Source organism: Equus caballus, chromosome 14 (genome assembly GCF_041296265.1).
Source record: "Equus caballus isolate H_3958 breed thoroughbred chromosome 14, TB-T2T, whole genome shotgun sequence".
NCBI classification, from domain to species: Eukaryota; Metazoa; Chordata; class Mammalia; order Perissodactyla; family Equidae; genus Equus; species Equus caballus.
The window spans coordinates 53977034-53996839 of NC_091697.1; the positions used below are offsets into that span (position 1 = coordinate 53977034).

Genomic DNA, 19806 nt, shown 5'->3' on the forward strand with positions numbered 1-19806 from the left:
ATCACAGATAACCTATTTGTATCCTGCAGTTGCATTGCCAGGCACCCTTGGCATATTGAACTTGGGATATTGATCTTGAAGGGATGTTGTCTATCTCTGCAGTCTGCCAAATTACTTAAATTGCTGAATGATTTTTGGTTCATCTAGTTTTATTCTCTTTCTCATTATTAGAGCAGAGAGGTTTTTTGTTTTTTGTTTTTTGTTTTTTTAAGGAAGATTAGCCCTGAGCTAACGTCTGCTGCCAGTCCTCCTCTTTTTGCTGAGGAAGACCGGCCCTGAGCTAACATCCGTGCCCATCTTCCTGTACTTTATTCGTGGGATGCCTGCCACAGCATGGGTTGCCAAGTGGTGCCGTCTGCACCCGGGATCCGAACCGGTGAACCCTGGGCCGCCAAAGCGGAATGTGCACACTTAACCACTGTGCCACTGGGCCGGCCCCTAGAGTAGAGAGATTTTGATCCTATATTATAGCAAAAAAAAGTTAGAGCCCTTTGCATTTTCAGATTCTTTGTCATGCACAACTAGAATTAAAACCTAATATGCTGAACTTCTAATCAGTCAATATGTATTTGAATGCTGTTTGCAGAAGGATACTATACAGAGTCCTTCTTACAAAACCCAAGTTGTCTTAATTCTTCCCTACTGGATCAGGTCTCTAAGGCCAACCCTATTTCTTCTACAGCAATTCCTGGCCACACAGTTGATTATGCAAACATCTGAGTCTGGGATCAGTGCTAAAAGTCTTCGAGGGAGAGATTCTACCCGCAAACAGGATGCTTCAGAGAAGGTGAGGAGACCAAGAAAGAGCCTATGTGCTAGTGTTCACTGCCAGAAGTCTGAAGCATCCAAGGAACCTTGTGTTAGTACTTGGTATTGCTGGACTTCTACGTTCCAACAGTGTATAGACATGTAGATCTTAGAATGGTGGTGGTTTGCTTCCATCCAAACATTGAAGAAACTTGCTGTGACTGGAAGGCCCAGTCACATGGGAGAAATTGTGAGCTGAGTGAGTGAATTATTAATTCCTCTGAGAGTGTGCTCGCAAGGTGGGGGAAATGACTTAGCTTGCAGCAGTTGGGGACCATCAGTTTGTGTTCTAGAGGCATAATGGCCAGATTGCTTTTGGATCTCTTTCCTCTTGTTCTTGAGTTTTTAAATTTTGTCTTTGTGTGTGTGTGGTGCTTATGTCTCTGTCCTGAGGTTTGGGGTGCTTGCGGCTGAAAGTTTCCGTGGAACCTGATCAGTGTTTGTTTGTCCTCTAACAGGACAGTGTCCCCATGGGCTCTCCTGCCTTCCTTCTCTCTCTCTTTGTAAGTATTGAATGGCTGCAAGGGGCGGTGTTGCCACAAAGATTCTCAGCTCCTGCTGGGGGTGGGTGGCAGAGGGAAATTGAACATGCAGACTGTGGCAGTGTCTTGAACTTCTGTTTATTCAGGTCATGGAATAAGAAACTGTGTCGTCTTCCGCATTCCTGTCTTTCTGCATGTGTGTGTGTGTGTTCTGGGTAGGACTGTTTATGAGTTCCCTGGGCTGAAATAAGGTATTCTTGGTAAGGATCTAGGATGCACCTGCTCCTCATTTCTTGACTCCACCTTTTGCCAATTCTTTTCTTACAAGTGGAAGATTGCTTAGAACAGCAGCTGCTAGCTGGCTTTTTAAAAAATGTTCCTTATACCACCAGATATTCAGCACATAGTTCTTTTTGCTTTTTCCCTAATACTAAGTTGCAAGACTGATGCCTGAGACACAAATTTAAGATAAAGATCTCAGTAACAATGACCAATGCATACAATAGTGTCTGGTGGAATTAGAGATAAGCTTATTAGCAAAGATAGTCTAAAGACTTTCAGTCTTTTCTGCCATGAATTGAATGACTCTGTGACTCTGTTGTTCATTATGGGGCACTGAGGCATGATGTAATGGAAGGGCATCAGGCTAGAAAACCACATGATCTTAAATTCACCAGATTATCTCTTGGAGCCTTGTTTTCCTCATCTGTGTGATGGAGCTAATATAATGAGGTACCTGTCCAGCCTACCTCACAGGGATGTTGTGAGGGTAAAATAAGATAATAGATATGGAACTGGCTTGAAAAAAAATTAAAGTGCTATACAAATGCAAGGTGGTATTTTTATTCTTACTGTTGTCTCAAAGGCAACTTGTGTTCATGAGCTCTAAAAATTTTAGAGTCCTTGCCTGTTAGAAATGTAAAAATGGCCTGGCCCAGCAAAAGTGTTCACTAGTTCATCTCGCCTACAGGCCTCAGCCTGTACCACGGACAGAACACTATAATCTCCATTCTTTCTTGTTGGCCTGCAACAGTGACTCTGGATCCCCAAGCAATTGGCTGGCTGTTGCAAGGCTGGTTAATAGGATCTTTTATCTATTGAAGACAGCAAAATATTGCACAAGAGGAAGGAGCTGGGCTGCAGGGAGAGAGCAGCAGATGGAAAGAAGCCTTCTGATTGTCCTGATCTCATGGAAAACAACTGTCAGGAGGTGCTAGGGAACTAGTGCCAGGGTCAGTCTGCAGGAAAGGCCTTTCTTATAGGGACCAACAGCTGGACAGGTATGTTAGCCAAGAATCTCACTATCCACTGCCCTTTCTGACTCTCCCACCTTTCTTTTACTCTTCCTGTTCCTTTGTATATGATTTGGGGCCTGGGTGGGATGACTGATAGTCATTCTGTGGGACCCCAGGTAAACTCTGGCGCCCTCTTTGGTGGGCAGGAGCACGACTCTCTGTCCTCTATTTCCTCTTACAAACTACTACCAGGTGCTTTTTAGCCTACTCTATGGGAAGACAGATATATATACCCCTCATTTCCTGGATTTTTCTGCTGATTCTCTTCCCCACTCCCCCAAAAAACCAAATCCCCAGCATTCTTGTTGCACCTTCTCTGTTACTTCCTAACCAACTCATTCATGCTGCCTTTCTTTGTTTGCCTCTCATTTAGGATGGGGGAACCCGGGGCCGTCGCTGTGCCATTGAAGCAGATATGAAGATGAAAAAATGAAGCCTCAGAGTACGCTCATCAGGCTGAACCTGAAATAGAAGTAAACAAGATAGAGCTTGGGCTTGTGGGCCCAGTTCCAGAAGTGGAAGTTACAGAAGAGGAGGCGCCTGGGCCATGTGACATGAACTGGGAAAATCTCTTTCAGAGAGTTGGAGTAACACAATTGCCTGTTTTAGGGCAAAAATCATGGGCTGTGTTAATGTCCTACTGTGTAGCTAGCAGATTGTAGCTAGTTTGTACTGTCTTGTGAAGTGTACAGACTTTTTTTAAAAAAACTCTGTGAAATGTGTATGTATACAATAAACTCTGAAAGAAAAGAAAACTCTAGCCTTGGTGTGTTCTTTGTGTGTGTGTATGTGTAACTTGTGATTTCTTCTGCATAATAACTTTCATCATTTGTGAGAGTGAGATTGTTAGAGGGGATAGTGGTCTTGTAGTATGAATTGTTCTTCTACAGCTCAGAGAAGGTAAGTAACCAAGATTGAATTTATAATTAATATTTTAAAGTGTTGCATTGTACAATAAGGACTATATTATTCAACTTTTCTTGAATTTTTGGGAAAACTTAAGGTTTTCAGAGTTCTGTTCCTGGCATTGTTTAAAGAAGATTTGAGCATGGATGTGGGTAGCACTGATTTTTATCCCGGACATTTGTCCTCCTTAATACTATCTTTGCAGGTGGTATTTCTGGGATAGTATTTTACTATTCCTTCTATCTTTTTCTCTGTGTAGGGTTCTTGTGTGTTTTAGAATTCATACCATTGATGTTTGAAGGCTAAACTCAGTTTAAGAGTTAGCAAATTTATCACCTGAGTTTATTCCCACTTCTCTTATTAAGTAAAAACTATCTCAGTGAAATGAATTAGTTAGAAGTCTTATTATAAAGAGATGGAGATTGATAAAGTATTATCTAGTACTTTGAGCCTTCTTGAGAAAGATGGGTTTTAGAAAGATGATTAGAAGTCACAGATCTTTTTGGCTTAGAACTAAAGCTTGTTAGGATACTAAGGAAATAGAAGATACTGTCCTTGTGAGGTGAGAGAGAGGAGTTCAGTCAATCTAGGAGTTAGTTAGAAAATTAAACAACTACAGGATATTCCCAAAACAGTCTGCAAACATGCATGTGAAGTAAGCAATGAAACCCTGAAGGTTGGAGAAGTTTGTGGAGGAGGTGGTCCATTAAAGGACACAGATTTTGAGTTGGTAGAGAAGGTGATGGATGAGCTTTAGCAAGCTGAGTTGAAGGTATAGGCATCTGTGGTGGGAGCAATAAGGAGACCAATGTCATTAGAAGGGATCATATTAAGGAATAGTGAAGTACAGATAACTGGGCCAGTGGGACAAAATAGGGCTTAACGTATGTAGGACTTTGAGTGGCAGATTGAGAAATTTATATCTGAGGTGATAGTTACTGTAAAGCCTTGATTAGGGAGGCTGTCTGTTCAGAGTAGATTGGATTAAAGATAAATGACCAGGAGGCTGTGGCATTTATTTAGGAACAAAGGATGAGCATTGAGAAAAACTGGAAGAAAATTGGGAAGTAGACTTGCTTACTGAATACAAGAGAAGGAAGAGTCAAAACAGGATTAAGAAAATAGTGTTGATAAGGATAAAGAAATTGGGGAGAGCAAATGATTTTGGAGATATTCAGGAAGAAAAGTGATTTTAGTTTTAGAAATGCTGAGTTGAAGTAGGATAGGATACCTAAAGGGAATTGACTTTTGGGTACATGGGGAAGTGAGACCAGAATGCATATAAGAAGTAAAGGTGGAGAGATTTGGGAGCCACTTGAATAGAGATCAAAGTTGAAACCTCAGTTTTTTAAGGAAGCATGAATAAGGAAGCAGAGGACCAAGCAAGAACATAGAAGACAAAGATTTATTGAAAGTTGTAAAAGGTAGAGGACAAAGGGGTAAGAAAGCCAAGGTAGTGTAGTGTAATGAAAGCAAGGGAAGATATTTTAAAAACTTGATGCTGCGGTTCTCATTCTGAGAAGTCAGAGTTGGATATGACCAGAAGGATGCCACAGGTAATCTTAAGGTGTGCTTTGAAGAGTCAATGGTTGATAGGTTAAAAATGTCTATATGCTGAGAAAGAATCCTTTGTTCCTCAAATTTATTGCCTTGCCATTGAGTTTAAGGGTGATTTGGGATAGAGGACTTCTGTTCAGTTAGCTATGCTCTAGTTTTTTCTCTTCCAGTTGTTCTCATACTCTTTTGGAGTATGAGGAAATCCAAGAAAAAATAATTATTGGGTAACACTGTTTGACGTGGGGCTTTTTCTTTATTCCCAGTGACAGATCATTTGGTCTCCCGGTGTCTCCCTTCAGCTAGCTTTTACTCTTCCTAGTAATGACTGGAAAGAAACTTCTGGCTCCTTATCTTTCTCCTGAACTTGGGAGATGGAAATGCCTTAGGGATATTGATCTGAGTGAATGAAATGCATCTTTTTCTGTGTATTTACAGATGGGACATGAGTGGGTTTGGTTGGATTCTGAACAAGACTATTCGAATGACTCTGAGTTGAGCAACGACTGCAGGTCCCTCTTCAGCTCATGGGACTCCAGTCTGGATCTTGATGTGGGCAGTTGGAGGGAAACTGAGGAGCCAGGTGCTGAGGAACTAGAAGAAAGCAGCCCAGAGAGAGAACCTAGTGAGCTGCTTTTGGGGGATGGAGGCAGTGAAGAATCTCAGGAAGAGGCAGAGCAAGTCAGCTGCCAGAACCTCCTCCACTTTCTCTCTGAGGTAATGGGGAGCCACTATTCCCAAAGTTGGAAAAGTCTCAACTTTCTGAGAGAATGCTTACCTGTACACATTTCTACCACTCTTAATACTGTTTACTAAAATGAAAGCTCCACAGTGGCAGGGACTAAGTTCATTGCTGTGTCTTCAGCACTTGGTGCTAATACAAAATATGTGCCAAATATGTACTTTTTGACTGAATGTTCTAAGACCCCAGTTATTAGGAGCCTGAGTCATAGGAAATGGAATTTCGGTATGCAGGACTGCCTTATGAGTATCCTTGCAATTCGTTCTTTCAGAGTCAGGGGAGGTGACACCCAAACTCTCCTTGAAGCTTATAACATGATGACTTCAAGGCAGTATTTTACAGAGTCCTTATTACCTGGTTAAGGGCTGAGGACCAGAAATGAACAGAATTGGAAAGAGAGTTTATATTTATGTGGCAACTGCACACATTCAGGAGAACCTAGGTCAAGATCAGCAAGAATCCAGTTAAAATGTTGCCACTTCTATCTGCATTCTGCGTCAGACAAAATTTTCCGCAGTTTTGTAGACAGCCACTCTCAACTGATCAGAGTTGACACTTGAGCTGAAAAATTAGAACATAAGCTCCTTGAAGAACCAAGAACCATATCAATCTTGTTTTCTGTTAGGTCCCTAGCAACTAGTCCAGTGCCTGTGTATAGAAGATATTTGATAAATTTTAAATGATTGAATGAATGAATTAACCTATTTGCCGTCTCAGACTTAGTCACAGGGGCAGTATAATCATATGGCATTATTGATATGGATGATGATTTCCATTGGTGTTCCTATGCATCTAACAATAAACTATGATTGCAGGTAGCCTATTTAATGGAGCCATTATGCATTAGTAGCAAAGAATCAAGTGAAGGCTGCTGCCCTCCATCTGGTACCAGACAAGAGGGAAGGGAAATTGAAGCCGCTGAAGGAGAAGGGGAGCCCTTCAGAGAGCCTGAAGAGCTTTCAGCCAAGGTAGACCCCTTGGTAGTTGAAAAGAGGTCACTGGGAGAAAATAGAAGCCTGGAGGTGGCTCCAGCTCCTTCAGATATTTGTGCAGTTCAGGGACTACCCACAGAGAGTGAAGAGGTAAGTGAATAATTTAAACCAGCAGTCAGATTGGTCCTCCACACAGGGAAGCAGAACAGCGTGGTTAGAGCACATAGGCTAACTCCTGAAGTTCAGCTAACCTGGGTCCAGATCCTGGTTTCAGCACCAATTAGTTGTGCCACCTTAGGCATGTGAGTGAACATTTTAGAACCTCAGTTTACTCTGCTGTAAATGGATTATAGTGTTCTTTCCTCACAGGTTTGCTGTGAGGTTTAAATGAGACAATTCATTTAAAGCACTTAGCATAGTGCCTGGCTTATAGTAAGCAATCAGTAAAATTTAGAGTGCCATTATCATTAATATTATCTGACCAGCTAGACTAGTTAGCTCCAGGGCCACAAGTGATAATGGCAGTTTTAAAAGAATGCAGCATCCGTCTAGAATTGAATTTATTGCTTTTTCACTTTTTCTTGGGGTACAAAGTTCTCCAGCAAGATTGTTACCAATAATTCACTGACAGGTCTAGTTAAGTCACCTTTTTCTAATTTCTTTTATAGCTTTATATAATTGGCCTTTTCTCACCTTAAAGTCAACCTTCCTTTACCCCATACAAGTAAAATTACCTTGCAGATAGTAAATCTCTTTCTAAAGTTTCCTTTGTTTCTTGGCATTCCCAGGGGGAGGTTCAGCAAGAATCCAAAGAGGAGGACCTGGGTGAAGGGTATGTGTCAGAGATGGAAGACCAGCCCTCTGCAGGTGAGTGTGATGATGGCTTCAGCATTCCGGAGACTCCTCTGGTGGATATCCTTTTCAGTCGTGCTACCTCCTCAAAGCTGTAAGTATAGATTTTTATCCGAGGCTCTTAAGTTTCATACTTTTACTTCTATTTATGCCCATTTGAATTTCTTCCCAGGAACATGGATTACTTTTGTAAATTAAAAAAAAGGCAATTAGAGTTGGAAAACAGTAGCAATAGAATTAAGTATAATTTTATTGTATAACTAGAAGTCTGTATGCTTTTCTTTTATAAAACAAGTCTGTTTCATCAACATTAAGAATCTCTTTTATAAATAACCCTTCTCTCTAATTGCTTTCTATTTATTTAGGAAACATTGCTGCATCAGATTGTACCTTAAGTCTAATGTTATGCAAACTATCCTTTTAAATATGCTAAAACAGCTCCTATTAACTTGAAATTCAAAATTATTTTAAAGTTATCATCTCCGTTCTTTCTTTTTCACGAATCTTGGGAAATTGTTTATATAATAGTCTCATCTTTTTATAAATAATTATGAGGCTAAGGGCACATTTTAGAATCTTAATTTTTCCTAAGTGAATTTTTTTTAAATCAGAAAAACAAAGTTTATTGGTTTTTTTTTTTTTTGAGGAAGATTAGCCTTGAGCTAATATCTGCTGCCAATCTTCCTGTTTTTGCTGAGGAAGCCTGGCCCTGAGCTAACGCCCGTGCCCATCTTCCTCCACTTTATATGTGGGATGCCTACCACAGCATGGCTTGCCAAGTGGTGCCATGTCCACACCCGGGATCCGAACCAGTGAACCCCGGGCTGCCGGAGAGGAACATGCGAACTTAACCGCTGCGCCACTGGGCCGGCCCCTAAACAAAGTATTTTTGTTATGGTAATAAATAGTTCTGTTTCTGGGCCTAGCCTTGTATCTATCTATTGAGAGAAGATAACATGATCTCTCTTTTTTTTTTCCTTTACTACATCCCAGATCCACCCACATTATCTGTGGAAAGGCAAGCAAATAGTTATTCTAGCCTTCTTTTGTTTAAGATACCGAACCATGCATATATATTTTTTTAAATAGCAGACTTTAAATTTTGGTTACGCAGAAAGAATACAGCTTAAAATCTAGGTTGTTGAAGAATTGCTTCCTTTGCTTTTCTGTAACTCCCTGTGTAAGTATGAGCAGCTGGCCTATTATGACTATTCAAAAAACAGGAAATCTCTAATCTGGGACATTTTCTTTCATAACATTTCAGCATCTTGAATGGCAAACTACACACTCTTATCTTAGAAATTAGATTAAACACAAAATCTTTATTAGAACGCAATAGATAGTAGTAATTGAGTCTGCTTGGCCAGATAGTTTAAGGGGAGATAGAAAGCTGAGTTCTTGTCTAATCATTGGGGAAGCTTAAAACTTCTTTGAAAGATAGACATTCTCCAAGTGCCTCTTTTCTGGCTTCTCCCTTAGTTTGTATTGACTCGCAGGAGTAAAGAGAAGTAGAGCCTTTGTAGCACCAGTCCAAGTCTGTAGGTCCTTTCCACTCCCACACTTTTACTTGTAGTTTTTTGACATGCATTTCTAAATACATAGAGATAAAGGTAAGCAAGGGATTATTTCTTAAAACATTGCAAAGGTGATTGATTATGAGGTTACAGAACCTAGCGCAGCACCTTTCACATAATGGAAACTTACTAAATATCTGTTGCGTTGGTGTATGAACAAGATTGCACCATACCAAGGAGCTATTGTTCATTCTGGTTTGCTGACTAGAAACAAAGGAAGATGTTTGTTTTAGGCTTTACCTGCCTTGTTTTGATAGGGTTCTGGGTTTAAGGGTATGTTGATTTTTGTGGTATGTAATTTAGATGAGGTGAGATGTTGCATCATGAAAATGAGTAGTTATGTAGAGTTGCTCAAATTGGATAAAAGTAAAACGAGATGTGAGTTGTGCTCAAATGAACGCACACAATACAGTACATAAAGCAAAATGAGGGTGCAAAACCTTAGGTGTGAAGAGAGCCCATTTAGAGAGTATAATGTAGTGTGTAAAGTGGGAAGTGCAACATGATGTTTAACTTTGGAGTAAACAGAAAACTTGCCAACTGGGAAAACTATAAAATGACATAAAACATTGCAGCTCCAGAGAAAAACTAAATAAATTAGGCAGTTTAGCCCAGAGAAGGAAGGGCCCTGAGGAGAAATGAATTTTTCTTAGGTATTTTAACTATTACTATATAGAAGAGAGTGAAAAGGAAAAATGTTTAAATTGTAGCATTCAGATGAAACATAAGAGAATTCCTTGGAATGTGAAACCAAGTATTTCTTTCTCTGGAAGTATAGGAGAAATACTTATTAATGTGGCATATTTCTGCATAAAAACAGGATCAGATTCATTTATTAAATACTTAATCGAGCACCTACTATGTGCCAGGCACTTGTGAAACATCAGTGAACAAAGATCACTTTCATAGACCAGTTCTTTAGAGTCACAGGTGCTGAAGAGCAAATCAGCAAGTCCAAGAGGCAATTGTAGATTTGTAGTATGCTTTATGAAGTAACCACTTCATTCGATAATAGTGACCAATGAGAGAATACTTACAGAATTTGGGGTCTCTTATGGAAGCATTAAATATGTTTTTATTCTTATGGTGTTATTTCCTTCAGATGTTAACTAGGAACACTATGTGTTGAGAAAACTTCTTTGCCCACCTTGGGGAGACAGAATACCATTTGTGAAGTTACTGTTTCTTTTCTGTCCTATTTTGTCCCATAGGTCTGATCTAGGCCAGAGTGACCCTGTTCAGGATCATTTGCTATTTAAGAAGACTCTCCTGCCAGTCTGGAAGATGATTGCCAGTCACAGGTAGGTCTCTTAGCCATTCTTGGCATTCACAGCCACACTTCTCGTTTAGAGCAACTTTCCAGAATTTCTTCATCCTCTCTTGGTTTGTCCTTTAACAGGTTCAGCAGTCCATTTCTGAAGCCTGTGTCAGAAAGGCAGGCCCCAGGATACAAGGATGTGGTGAAAAGGTCAGTGGAAAAGGGGTCAAGAAAGGTTGGTTGCTTTTATATATGTCTTTTCATATTTTGTTTCCCATCTATTAGATTATGTCCTTATTTCATTTACATTACTTACAAATTCAAGATGTATTTTATAGCTGAATAAGTTTGTAAAGTTATGGTGAGCTCAGTCTTCATTTGAGAAGGAAGGCAGGGAACAAAAGGATAATATAGGTTTTTGTTTTCAGTATTGGCTTTTTTTTTTTTTTTTTTTTTGAGGAAGATTAGCCCTAAGCTAACATCCATGCCCATCTTCCTCTATTTTATATATGGGATGCCTGCCACAGCATGGCTTCATAAGCAGTGTGTAGGTCCACACCCAAGATCTGAACCAGGGGACCCTGGGCTGCTGGAGCAGAGTGCACAAACTTAACTGCTACACCAGTGGGCTCGCCCCTCAGTATTGGCTTTTAAGTAAAATGATCCATTCATTATTATCTTACATTAGCCTTTGGTAGTTTTTGACACTGTTCTGTTGGAGCAAAACATTAAAAGGAAACACCGTCTTTATTCAGCCAGTTATAGGTGTGCTAAGGCAAAGATGGTAATCCCAATGGATATTACAAACATTGGATGATTGCAGTATTTTGGATTTTTATAGCATAATTGGTCGAAAATGCTGTCATAAAGCAGTGTGTTACTTACTTGTAAAATTGAACCAAAGTTGTTTTATTTAGCAAGATCTGGTAATTTAATAAAATGACTGATTTTAATCTTTGTTCCAATTAATTTTGCTTGAGATTTGTGAAAAATCACTGATTTTGGCACAATAAACTAATACTACATTAACAGAAAAAAAAAATAAAAGTAAGAAAAAAAAAGCAGTGTGTTAATGGAGTATGAAAGAACAGGAAAGTACCTTTGGAGACAGACTCCTTTATTCTCTGGAGGAGGAAACTAAGGCTCAGAGGTGGTCATGACTTGCCTGTGATCAATAGTGAACAGCACAGCTAGAACTAAACCCCAGATCCCTACCTCCCAGTTCAGCCCTCTTTCTACACTGCTGTGCCTTCTCTTATATACCCACTTTCTATATCTCATTAAATAATTATTTATCCTAATATTCACTTGATTCTCACTCTTTTCATCTCCATGAAAGAAGAAAAAATTCTTAGCTTTTGATTATGTATTAAGAGAAGTAGATTAAATACCTAGTATATAACTACACATTGTAAACAGTCAGTCAGTAACTACCATGTAGTTACAATGATCGTTGGAGCTCTTTACAACTTTGGTACTTGGCGTCAGCACTCCCCCTACAATAATAGAGTGTAGTGGCTGGGCCTCAGGGCTCTGGAGTCAGGCTGCCTCTGAATTGCAACTGGGGCTGTGTGACTTTGGGCAAGTAATTAACCTCTTTAGATCTCAGTTTCCTCATTGCCAGTTGGTGATAATAGTGATACCCACTTTATAGGTTTACTGAAAGGATCAAGTGAGTTCATATACCTAGCATTACGCTTGGCCTGTTGTACACAGTCAAATGTTAGCTGCTGATGCTATTTTATTATCTGATGGGGATTATTATCTTTATTACTGTTTTCATTAAGAGCTGGGTAGTTCTCCAAGAGAACGTATTAGGTCACCCACCGCATGTTCCACATGAAGGTTTGATTTCCTCTGGTTTCTCTTGGCCGCCTCTAGACCCATGGACTTGACTAGCCTGAAAAGGAATCTGTCTAAGGGACGGATTCGCACCATGGCTCAGTTCCAGAGGGACCTGATGCTGATGTTCCAAAATGCTGTGATGTACAATGACTCTGATCATCATGTATACCATATGGCTGTGGAGATGCAGCGAGAAGTCTTGGAGCAGATTCAGGTACTGTACATAGAGAACTGCAAGAAAAAGGAGAGTAGTCTCTGGAATCTGATTTTAGAAAGTCTGTGAGACTAAGGGTGATGTTGAAGTGACCTTGTGCTCCTAGAGTTTGTGTTTAGAGGTGATTCAAGGCCCTGAAGGATTGACGTACGTGCTAGTTAAGAAAACCCTGAGCCTCTGCAAGACCAGCTTTAATAGATAGTGAAGTAAAGTAGTCCAGGAAAGCAGGCAGCCGTGAAGAGCTCTCAAGAGAGCTGGGGATAGATAAAGTAACAGGAGCTCCTGCTTCCCAAGCTTCAAGTTAGAGGGCTAAACATGCAAACCAGAGGCTGGAGTCACTTTCTATATTTTGGTTGCTACACTTGTTATTAGTGTATGTTCACACTGTCCCATCTGTAGGGGATAAGACATATAGCCAGAAGAAAACATTTGAGGGTTTCTTTTATGGGCAGCATCATACTTTAAGGAAAACAGCATAGTCAAATCTCTTTGCAGAAAAATAAAATTGCATTCAAACCTCTGTCGCTTTGAAGATTCATAGCTTGTTATCTGCCTTGACCCTGTAGGTGCTGAGTATTTGGTTAGACAAAAGAAGAGACTTAAATAGTCTGGAGTGAGAAGCAGCCGACTTCATGGATGGTGGAAAACCTGTCTTGTTAACCTGGAGCCGCTACCCTGAACTTTTCTGGAATTTGGACCTCTCATTGAGACTCTGGCCCACAGAGGCTCCCACTACTTGTTTACCACTTCTCAGTTGTCTTTTCTAATAAGAATAATGCCTTAACTCACAACCAAGGAGTCAAAGGTGCCTGTGGTCATAATATATAGAAAATGGGGAGAGCTGAGCTTTGGGTTATGCCATAAATGTTGTCCACATCTTTGTTCCATAGGCTTAATTTAGAGGTAACTAGATTAGACATCTTATTACTCCTCTATAAATAAATGTTATTTCACAAGTCAAAGATTGCTTTTTAATGATGACAGAAGGTGGGAATAGGGGGGACAGTATCATCTGGTGAAATGAGTAAGGTATTTGACATGAGTTTTCTTCCATACACTGTTTGGAAGGAGGTGGGGTAGGATGAGGGGAGAGTGTATGTGATTTGCTTCATCATTTGTAAAGTGGAGATAATTGAAGTGTCCTTCAAATGTCTAGGAGGATGAGATAAGATAAATTATGAGAAATGCTGAAAGACATCTAGTCTTCTAAGATTTGCAAGGGGGATAAAAACGCCTGTGACTGGCTCCCTGTCTTGATTAAAAGGAACCGGCCAGAGGCTGTGAAGCACTCTGCTGGGATTGGCCCTCTGCAGCCACCGTCCTTAAGCAGGGCTTCAGGTCTCCTAGAAACCAGTTGTGGTGGCACTGGAGGAGAGGTGTTAAGGTGAGTCCCAGACAAGGGTCGGACTCGGAATCTGCAGCTGCAGCCCCGAAGGGCCCAGGGGACCTAGAGATTCTGCTTTCCAAACAGGCCTGACCTTCTGCGTGGTTGTTCCTGCCGGGCGGGGCTGGGCGGGGACAGGCGTAGCAGGCAGCTCATCTGCTGCTGGAGTGGCCGGAGGGATTGCCGACTCAGTCTGTTGTTGCTGCCCCGAGACTCTGCGCCAGTCCTAGGCCCTCGGATTGTCCCTTGACCTCTCCACCTCGAAAGCGCTTAGGAAAACCCAGAGCACGACTTAGTCGCAGAGTAGAAATCGTATTACTGAGACAGTGCTTATAGAAAAAGATCCGCAATTTCTAACTTTATAAATTAATAAAATCAAGCACCTAATGCTATTCTTAATCACGATTACATTAAATTTGGGGTGGGGGAATGCATGTCATTGCAGTTGATACCTGTCAAGAATCTCTTAAATTGTACCCTGAAAAACCAGAATGGAGATATCAATGCCCCCACCTCAGATATATGTAGAAAAAACTCTGGCCATTATCAAACCAGATATTGTTGACAAGGAGGAGGAGATACAAGATATTATTCTCAGATCTGGATTCACCATTGTTCAGGTAACTTCTGGGCACGTGATCGTGTCTTTTTCTCTCTGCTCCTTTTTTTATGTTTATGCAAATATGTTAATCTGTTTAGATCCTTAGTATTTAGCATTAAATTTAGGTTTATTCTTCTAAGTATAAAAGTTATATGTGATAGCTTTAAAAAAATTTTTTCACACTTCAAAAGGATGTGAGAAGTAAAATTCCTTTTCCTTTCACCTGTTCTCTCCCACCCCAACTCCCAGGCTCCAGAGAGAGGCAACCACTGAACACTTTCTGTTCTTCCAGGATTTTTTTTATGCATTTAAAAACATTTTTCCCCCCATAAAATAGGACAATCCCTCTCCCTCGACACCCTTCCACGTGAAGATTTGATTTCCTCTGGTTTCTGTTGGCCATTTGTAGACCCATTTACTTAACTAGCCTGAGATCTAAGGAAAAAAGCAAATTAAAAAGATACTGAGATACCATCTGGCAAAAATGTAAAAGTAAATGGCGCAGCCCCTTTGGAAGGGAATCTGGTGATTATTTTATCAATATTACAGAGGCATTTACCCTTTGACCCAGCATTCCTACTTCTGGGAACCCTTCCTGTAATCCATGTATTAATATGAGATGACATATATACAAGTTATTTTTTGCAGCATTGTGTATTTACCACCAAAAGGTTGAAAGCAGCCCAGCGTTATAAACTCTAGCGAATCCACCAAATTGAATACTATGTGACTGATTGTAAAAAGAATAAGGAACCCTCTGTTACGAAAAAAAAAAGCAAGATTCAGAACAATGTGTAACAACCTTTTGTCATAGAGAAAAAGTGATATATATTCATGCTTGCCAGTATTTGCAAAATGAAACACTAAGAGATAAATAAACATAATAGTTGCGAGGCCAGCCTGGTGGTGCAGAGGTTAAGTTCGCACATTCTGCTTCTCAGCAGCCGCTGGTTCAGATCCTGGGTGTGGGCATGGCACTGCTTGGTAAAAGCCATGCTGTGCAGATGTCCCACATATAAAGTGGAGGAAGATGAGCACGGATGTTAGCTCAGGGCCAGTCTTCCTCAGAAAAAAGAGGGGAATTGGCAGTAATTAGCTCAGGGCTAATCTTCCTCAAAAAAATAAAAAAAGTTGCCAATTGAAGGCAGGGAAGAACAGGGTAGATTAGGACCAGGATATACCTTTTTATATTGCTTTGAATTTTTTAACCCTGTAAGTATATTACCCATTAATTTTAGAAAAAAACAAATATAAAAATAAGATAAAGATATCCATTTAAGTTTTTAAAAAAGTCCATCGTTTAAAAAGAATTAGTGACAAACTTAAATGGTTAATGTTAATTATAAATTAAAAATTAGTATAAATATTAATATTTAACACTTTGCCTAGTCAGCAGTACATTTCAGACCAAAGAAGGCCTTGGTATATTGTATGCTGCTTTTTTGTTTTAATCGTGATAAAATATATACAACATAAAATTTACCGTTTTAACCTTTTTTTTTTTTTGAGGAAGATTAGCCCTGAGCTAACTGCTGCCAATCCTCCTCTGCTTTATATGTGGGGTGCCTACCACAGCATGGCTTGCCAAATGGGGCCGTGTCCGCACCCGAGATCCGAACCGGTGAACCCTGGGCTGCCGGAGAGGAACATGCGAACTTAGCCGCTGTGCCACGGGGCCAGCCCCAACCATTTTAACCATTTTTAGGTGTAGAGTTCAGTGACATTAAGCACATTGATGTTGTTGTGCAACCATCACCATTATCCATCTCTAGAACTTTTTCATCATTTCAAACTGAAACATTGCACCCATTAAACACTGACTCTCTGTTTACCCCCTCCCTAGGCCCTGGTAACTACTATTCTATTTCCTGTCTTTATGACTTTGACTATTCCAGGTATCTCATGTAAGTGGAATCATACAATATTTGTCCTTTGTATTGTGTGCTTTTAAGATAGGCTTTATTGTAGTTGGGAATCCATTGAACTTGAGGCTTACTTGTCCCATCTAGGGAAAACCTTCTGAAAAATGATGTGTCCTTTCAGTAGGTGGCAGTCTTTCCTTCACAAACTCATGGTTCCTTTTCTGATATTATTTAGTACCAGTGCTTTTCTTTGTGAAAATATTCATTCAAATTCTAAAATATTTTACCTGATCTAGTGACCAATGGATTCATTGATTCATTATCAACTTTAATTTAAGATGAGCCCTTCATTTTTATAATTATGCTGCATTAGCCAGCACACCTGCAGAAAGTAGCTTCCCCTGCTTGCTAAGGGGTATGTGGCAGGTAAGGGCTTACATTGTGACGGATGAGATTTTTATTTTTTAACCCAGCAACAGCAAGACTCCACACTAATATGCATAAGAATCACAAATACTAGCATGTCTTAGTTTTAAATAACAGAATCGTGGATTATACTAAATCAGGTGCTGTTGTAACTTGTCAAATTTCTTCTATTTCTCAACTATATGAATTTCAATATGAGCACAGATACAGCACCTTTTTTGTAGTAATTTGTTCTTGCCTGGTGAGAATGTCATGTTTGTCCAGTAGAGCCTGTTTGTACCAGTGCTGACCCACCTAGGTAAACATCTTTCCAGGCTTCTTGCTCTGGACAACCTAGGTTCCTCAGTACAAATCAAGCAATTTTACCAAGTTTCTCAAACCTGAGGACACATGATAGTTTTGGAAGGGGCTTTAAAAGGTAGGTCGCTTGGTAAAATTTACACTGTACTCTCAGGAAAATCTAACCCATTTTAGAAAGATGGATTTCTGCCTCAATCATGGAAATTTTTCAATCTTCACCTGGTGACTTATCTCCATGTTTCATCATCCTTACTCCAGCCAGAATTCTTCCTTGACGTCTACTTTGAATCCCTCTCTTATATTTTGAGCCTTTTCCCTCATGATCCACTTTTAGTGGAACTGAAAAACAGTAGTGATGAATGATTTTTTTTTTTTAAGATTTTATTTTTCCTTTTTCTCCCAAAGCCCCCTGGGTACATAGTTGTGTATTTTTAGTTGTGGGTCCTTCTAGTTGTGTCATGTGGGATGCCGCCTCAGCATGGCCTGATGAGCAGAGCCATGCCTGTGCCCAGGATTCAAACTGGCGAAACCCTGGGCAACTGAAGCAGAGTGTGTGAACTTAACCACTCTGCCACAGGGCCGGCCCCATGAATAATTTTTTAAAAGCACTCAAATAGCTACTTTTAGGGAAAGTATGATACTTTCCAGTAGGAAGAATGACCAACTCAGCTTCTATGATTTTTTAAATTTAATGATTCATTTGTATAGTCTCTCATTTGTGAAGAAAATAACATTTATTTGTCTTAAGCGTTTCATATTCTTTTGAATTGAGAAACTTAATGCCAACTAATTTTTCTTAAGATCACAGTGAATCAACATATTTATTAGCAGAACCAGAATAAAGAATACACAACTTTCATATTATGCTGAAAAACTTGTTTACTGCCTGGTTATACTGCATGTTATTTCTAAGTACCATAATGAGACCAGCTCCCTAAACTAAAATAGGAAAATTTCACAATAAATAGGATAGTACAACAAATAGATAGGGAAAGATGAATTTGGAATATTATAATGTCCAATTTTGTTATTTTAATGTATACAAAGTATATATTAACAAAATATTATTGATTGGAGTGTTTTTACTTCAAGAAGGGGGTATTGCAAATTTGTCATTAACAAACTGTGTTGAAGAAGGCTGCCAAACAGGAATGATTTTTCTTAATTAGGTTAAATCTTTTTTTTTTTTAACTGAAATAACATTGCTTTATAACATCATATAAATTTCAGGTGTACGTCATTATATTTCGATTTCTGTGTAGACTATGTCATGTTCACCACCCAAAGGCTAATTATCATCCATCGCCATACACATGTGCCTGGTCACTCCTTTCACCCTCCTCCCTCACCACTTCCCCTAGAGTAATCACCAATCTAATTTCTGGGTCTATGTGTTTGTTTGTTGTTTTTATCTTCTCCTTATGAGTGAGATCATAGGTATTTGACTTTCTCTGTCTTATTTCACTTAGCATAATGCCCTCAAGGTCCATCCATGTTGTTGCAGATGGCAAGATTTCTTTCTTTTTTTTTTTTTTATAGCTGAGCAGTATTCCATTGTATGTATATACTACATCTTCTTTATCCACTTGTCGCTTGATGGCACTTAGGTTGTTTCCAAGTCTTGGCTATTGTGAATAATGATTCAATGAAAATAGGAGTGCATATATTTTTATGCATTCGTGTTTTCATGTTCTTTGGATAAATACCCAGAAGTGGAAAAACTGGATCATATGGTAGATCTATTCTTAATTTTTTGAGGAATCTCCATACTGTTTTCTATAGTGGCTGCACCAGTTTGCATTCCCACCAGCAGTGTATGAGAGTTCCCTTTTCTCCACATCTCCAACACTTGTTATGTCTTGTCTTGTTAATTATAGCTATTCCGATGGGCATGAGGTGATACCTCATTGTAGTTTTGATTTGCATTTCCCTAATAATTAGTGATGTTGAGCATATTTGCATGTGCCTGTTGGCCATCTGTATATCTTCTTTGGAAAAATGTTTTTAGATCTTTTGCTCATTTGTTAATTGGGTTGTTTGCTTTTTTGTCGTTGAGATGTATGAGCTCCCTATATATTTTGGATATCAACCCCTTATCAGATATATGGTTTGCAAATATCTTCTCCCAATTGTTAGGTTGTCTTTTCTTTTTGTTAATGATTTCCTTTGCTGTGCAGAGCTTTTTTGTTTGATGTTGTCCCTTTTGTTTATTTTTTCTTTTGTTTTCCCTTGCTTGGCCAGACATGGTATTTGAAAATATGCTGCTAAGACTGATGTTGAAAAGTGTACTGCCTATGTATTCTTTTAGAAGTTTTATGGTTTCAGGTCTTTCATTCAAGTCTTTAATCCATTTTAAGTTAAGTTTTGTGTATGGTGTAAGATAATGGTCTACTTTCATTCTTTGCATGCGTCTGTCCTATTTTCCCCAACACCGTTTACTGAAGAGACTTTCATTTCTTCATTGTATGTTCTTGGTTCCCTTGTCGAAAATTAACATAGATGTGTGGGTTTATTTCTGAGCTCTCAGTTCTGTTCCATTGATCTGTGTGTCTGTTTTTGTACCAGTACCATGCTATTTTGATTACTATAGCTTTGTAATACATTTTGAAATCAGGGAGTGTGATGCCTCCAGTTTTATTTTTTCTCAGGATTCCTTTGTCTATTGGGGGTCTTTTGTTGTTCCATATAAATTTTAGGATTCTTTGTTCTGTTTCTGTGAAAACTATCATTGGAATTTGATAGGGATTGCGTTGAATCTGTAGATTGTTTTAG

General features: G+C 39.4%; 2 protein-coding genes across 21 annotated transcripts in view; both read left to right on the forward strand.

The window, feature by feature from the left end:
- Positions 1-13423, forward strand: part of BRD8 (bromodomain containing 8) — a 30306-nt gene extending 16883 nt beyond the window's left edge. For 2 of the 15 annotated variants that reach the window (XR_011425559.1, XR_011425561.1), the window contains 9 exons: positions 683-787; positions 1266-1310; positions 5483-5761; positions 6602-6868; positions 7507-7664; positions 10356-10445; positions 10544-10637; positions 12284-12461; positions 13028-13423. Coding sequence is in view for 11 of the 15 variants with exons in the window: in XM_014730648.3 (XP_014586134.1) it covers positions 683-787; positions 1266-1310; positions 5483-5761; positions 6602-6868; positions 7507-7664; positions 10356-10445; positions 10544-10612; positions 12284-12461; positions 13028-13078 (1242 nt within the window). In the remaining 4 variants the exon portion in view is untranslated. Of the gene's footprint in view, positions 1-682; positions 788-1265; positions 1311-2957; positions 3340-5482; positions 5762-6601; positions 6869-7506; positions 7665-10355; positions 10446-10543; positions 10638-12283; positions 12462-13027 lie in introns of those variants that run through there. The other 13 variants (XM_014730648.3, XM_014730651.3, XM_023617631.2 and 10 more) reach the window with 7 other exon arrangements.
- Positions 13424-13716: 293 nt separating this feature from the next.
- The window catches only part of NME5 (NME/NM23 family member 5), a 29439-nt gene continuing 23349 nt past the window's right edge, over positions 13717-19806 (forward strand). The window contains exons 1-2 of one of the 6 annotated variants that reach the window (XM_001504305.6): positions 13717-13845; positions 14291-14465. In XM_001504305.6, the coding sequence (XP_001504355.1) occupies positions 14337-14465 (129 nt within the window). In that variant the 5' untranslated portion in view covers positions 13717-13845; positions 14291-14336. Of the gene's footprint in view, positions 13846-13981; positions 14466-19806 lie in introns of those variants that run through there. The other 5 variants (XM_070234219.1, XM_070234221.1, XM_070234220.1 and 2 more) reach the window with 5 other exon arrangements.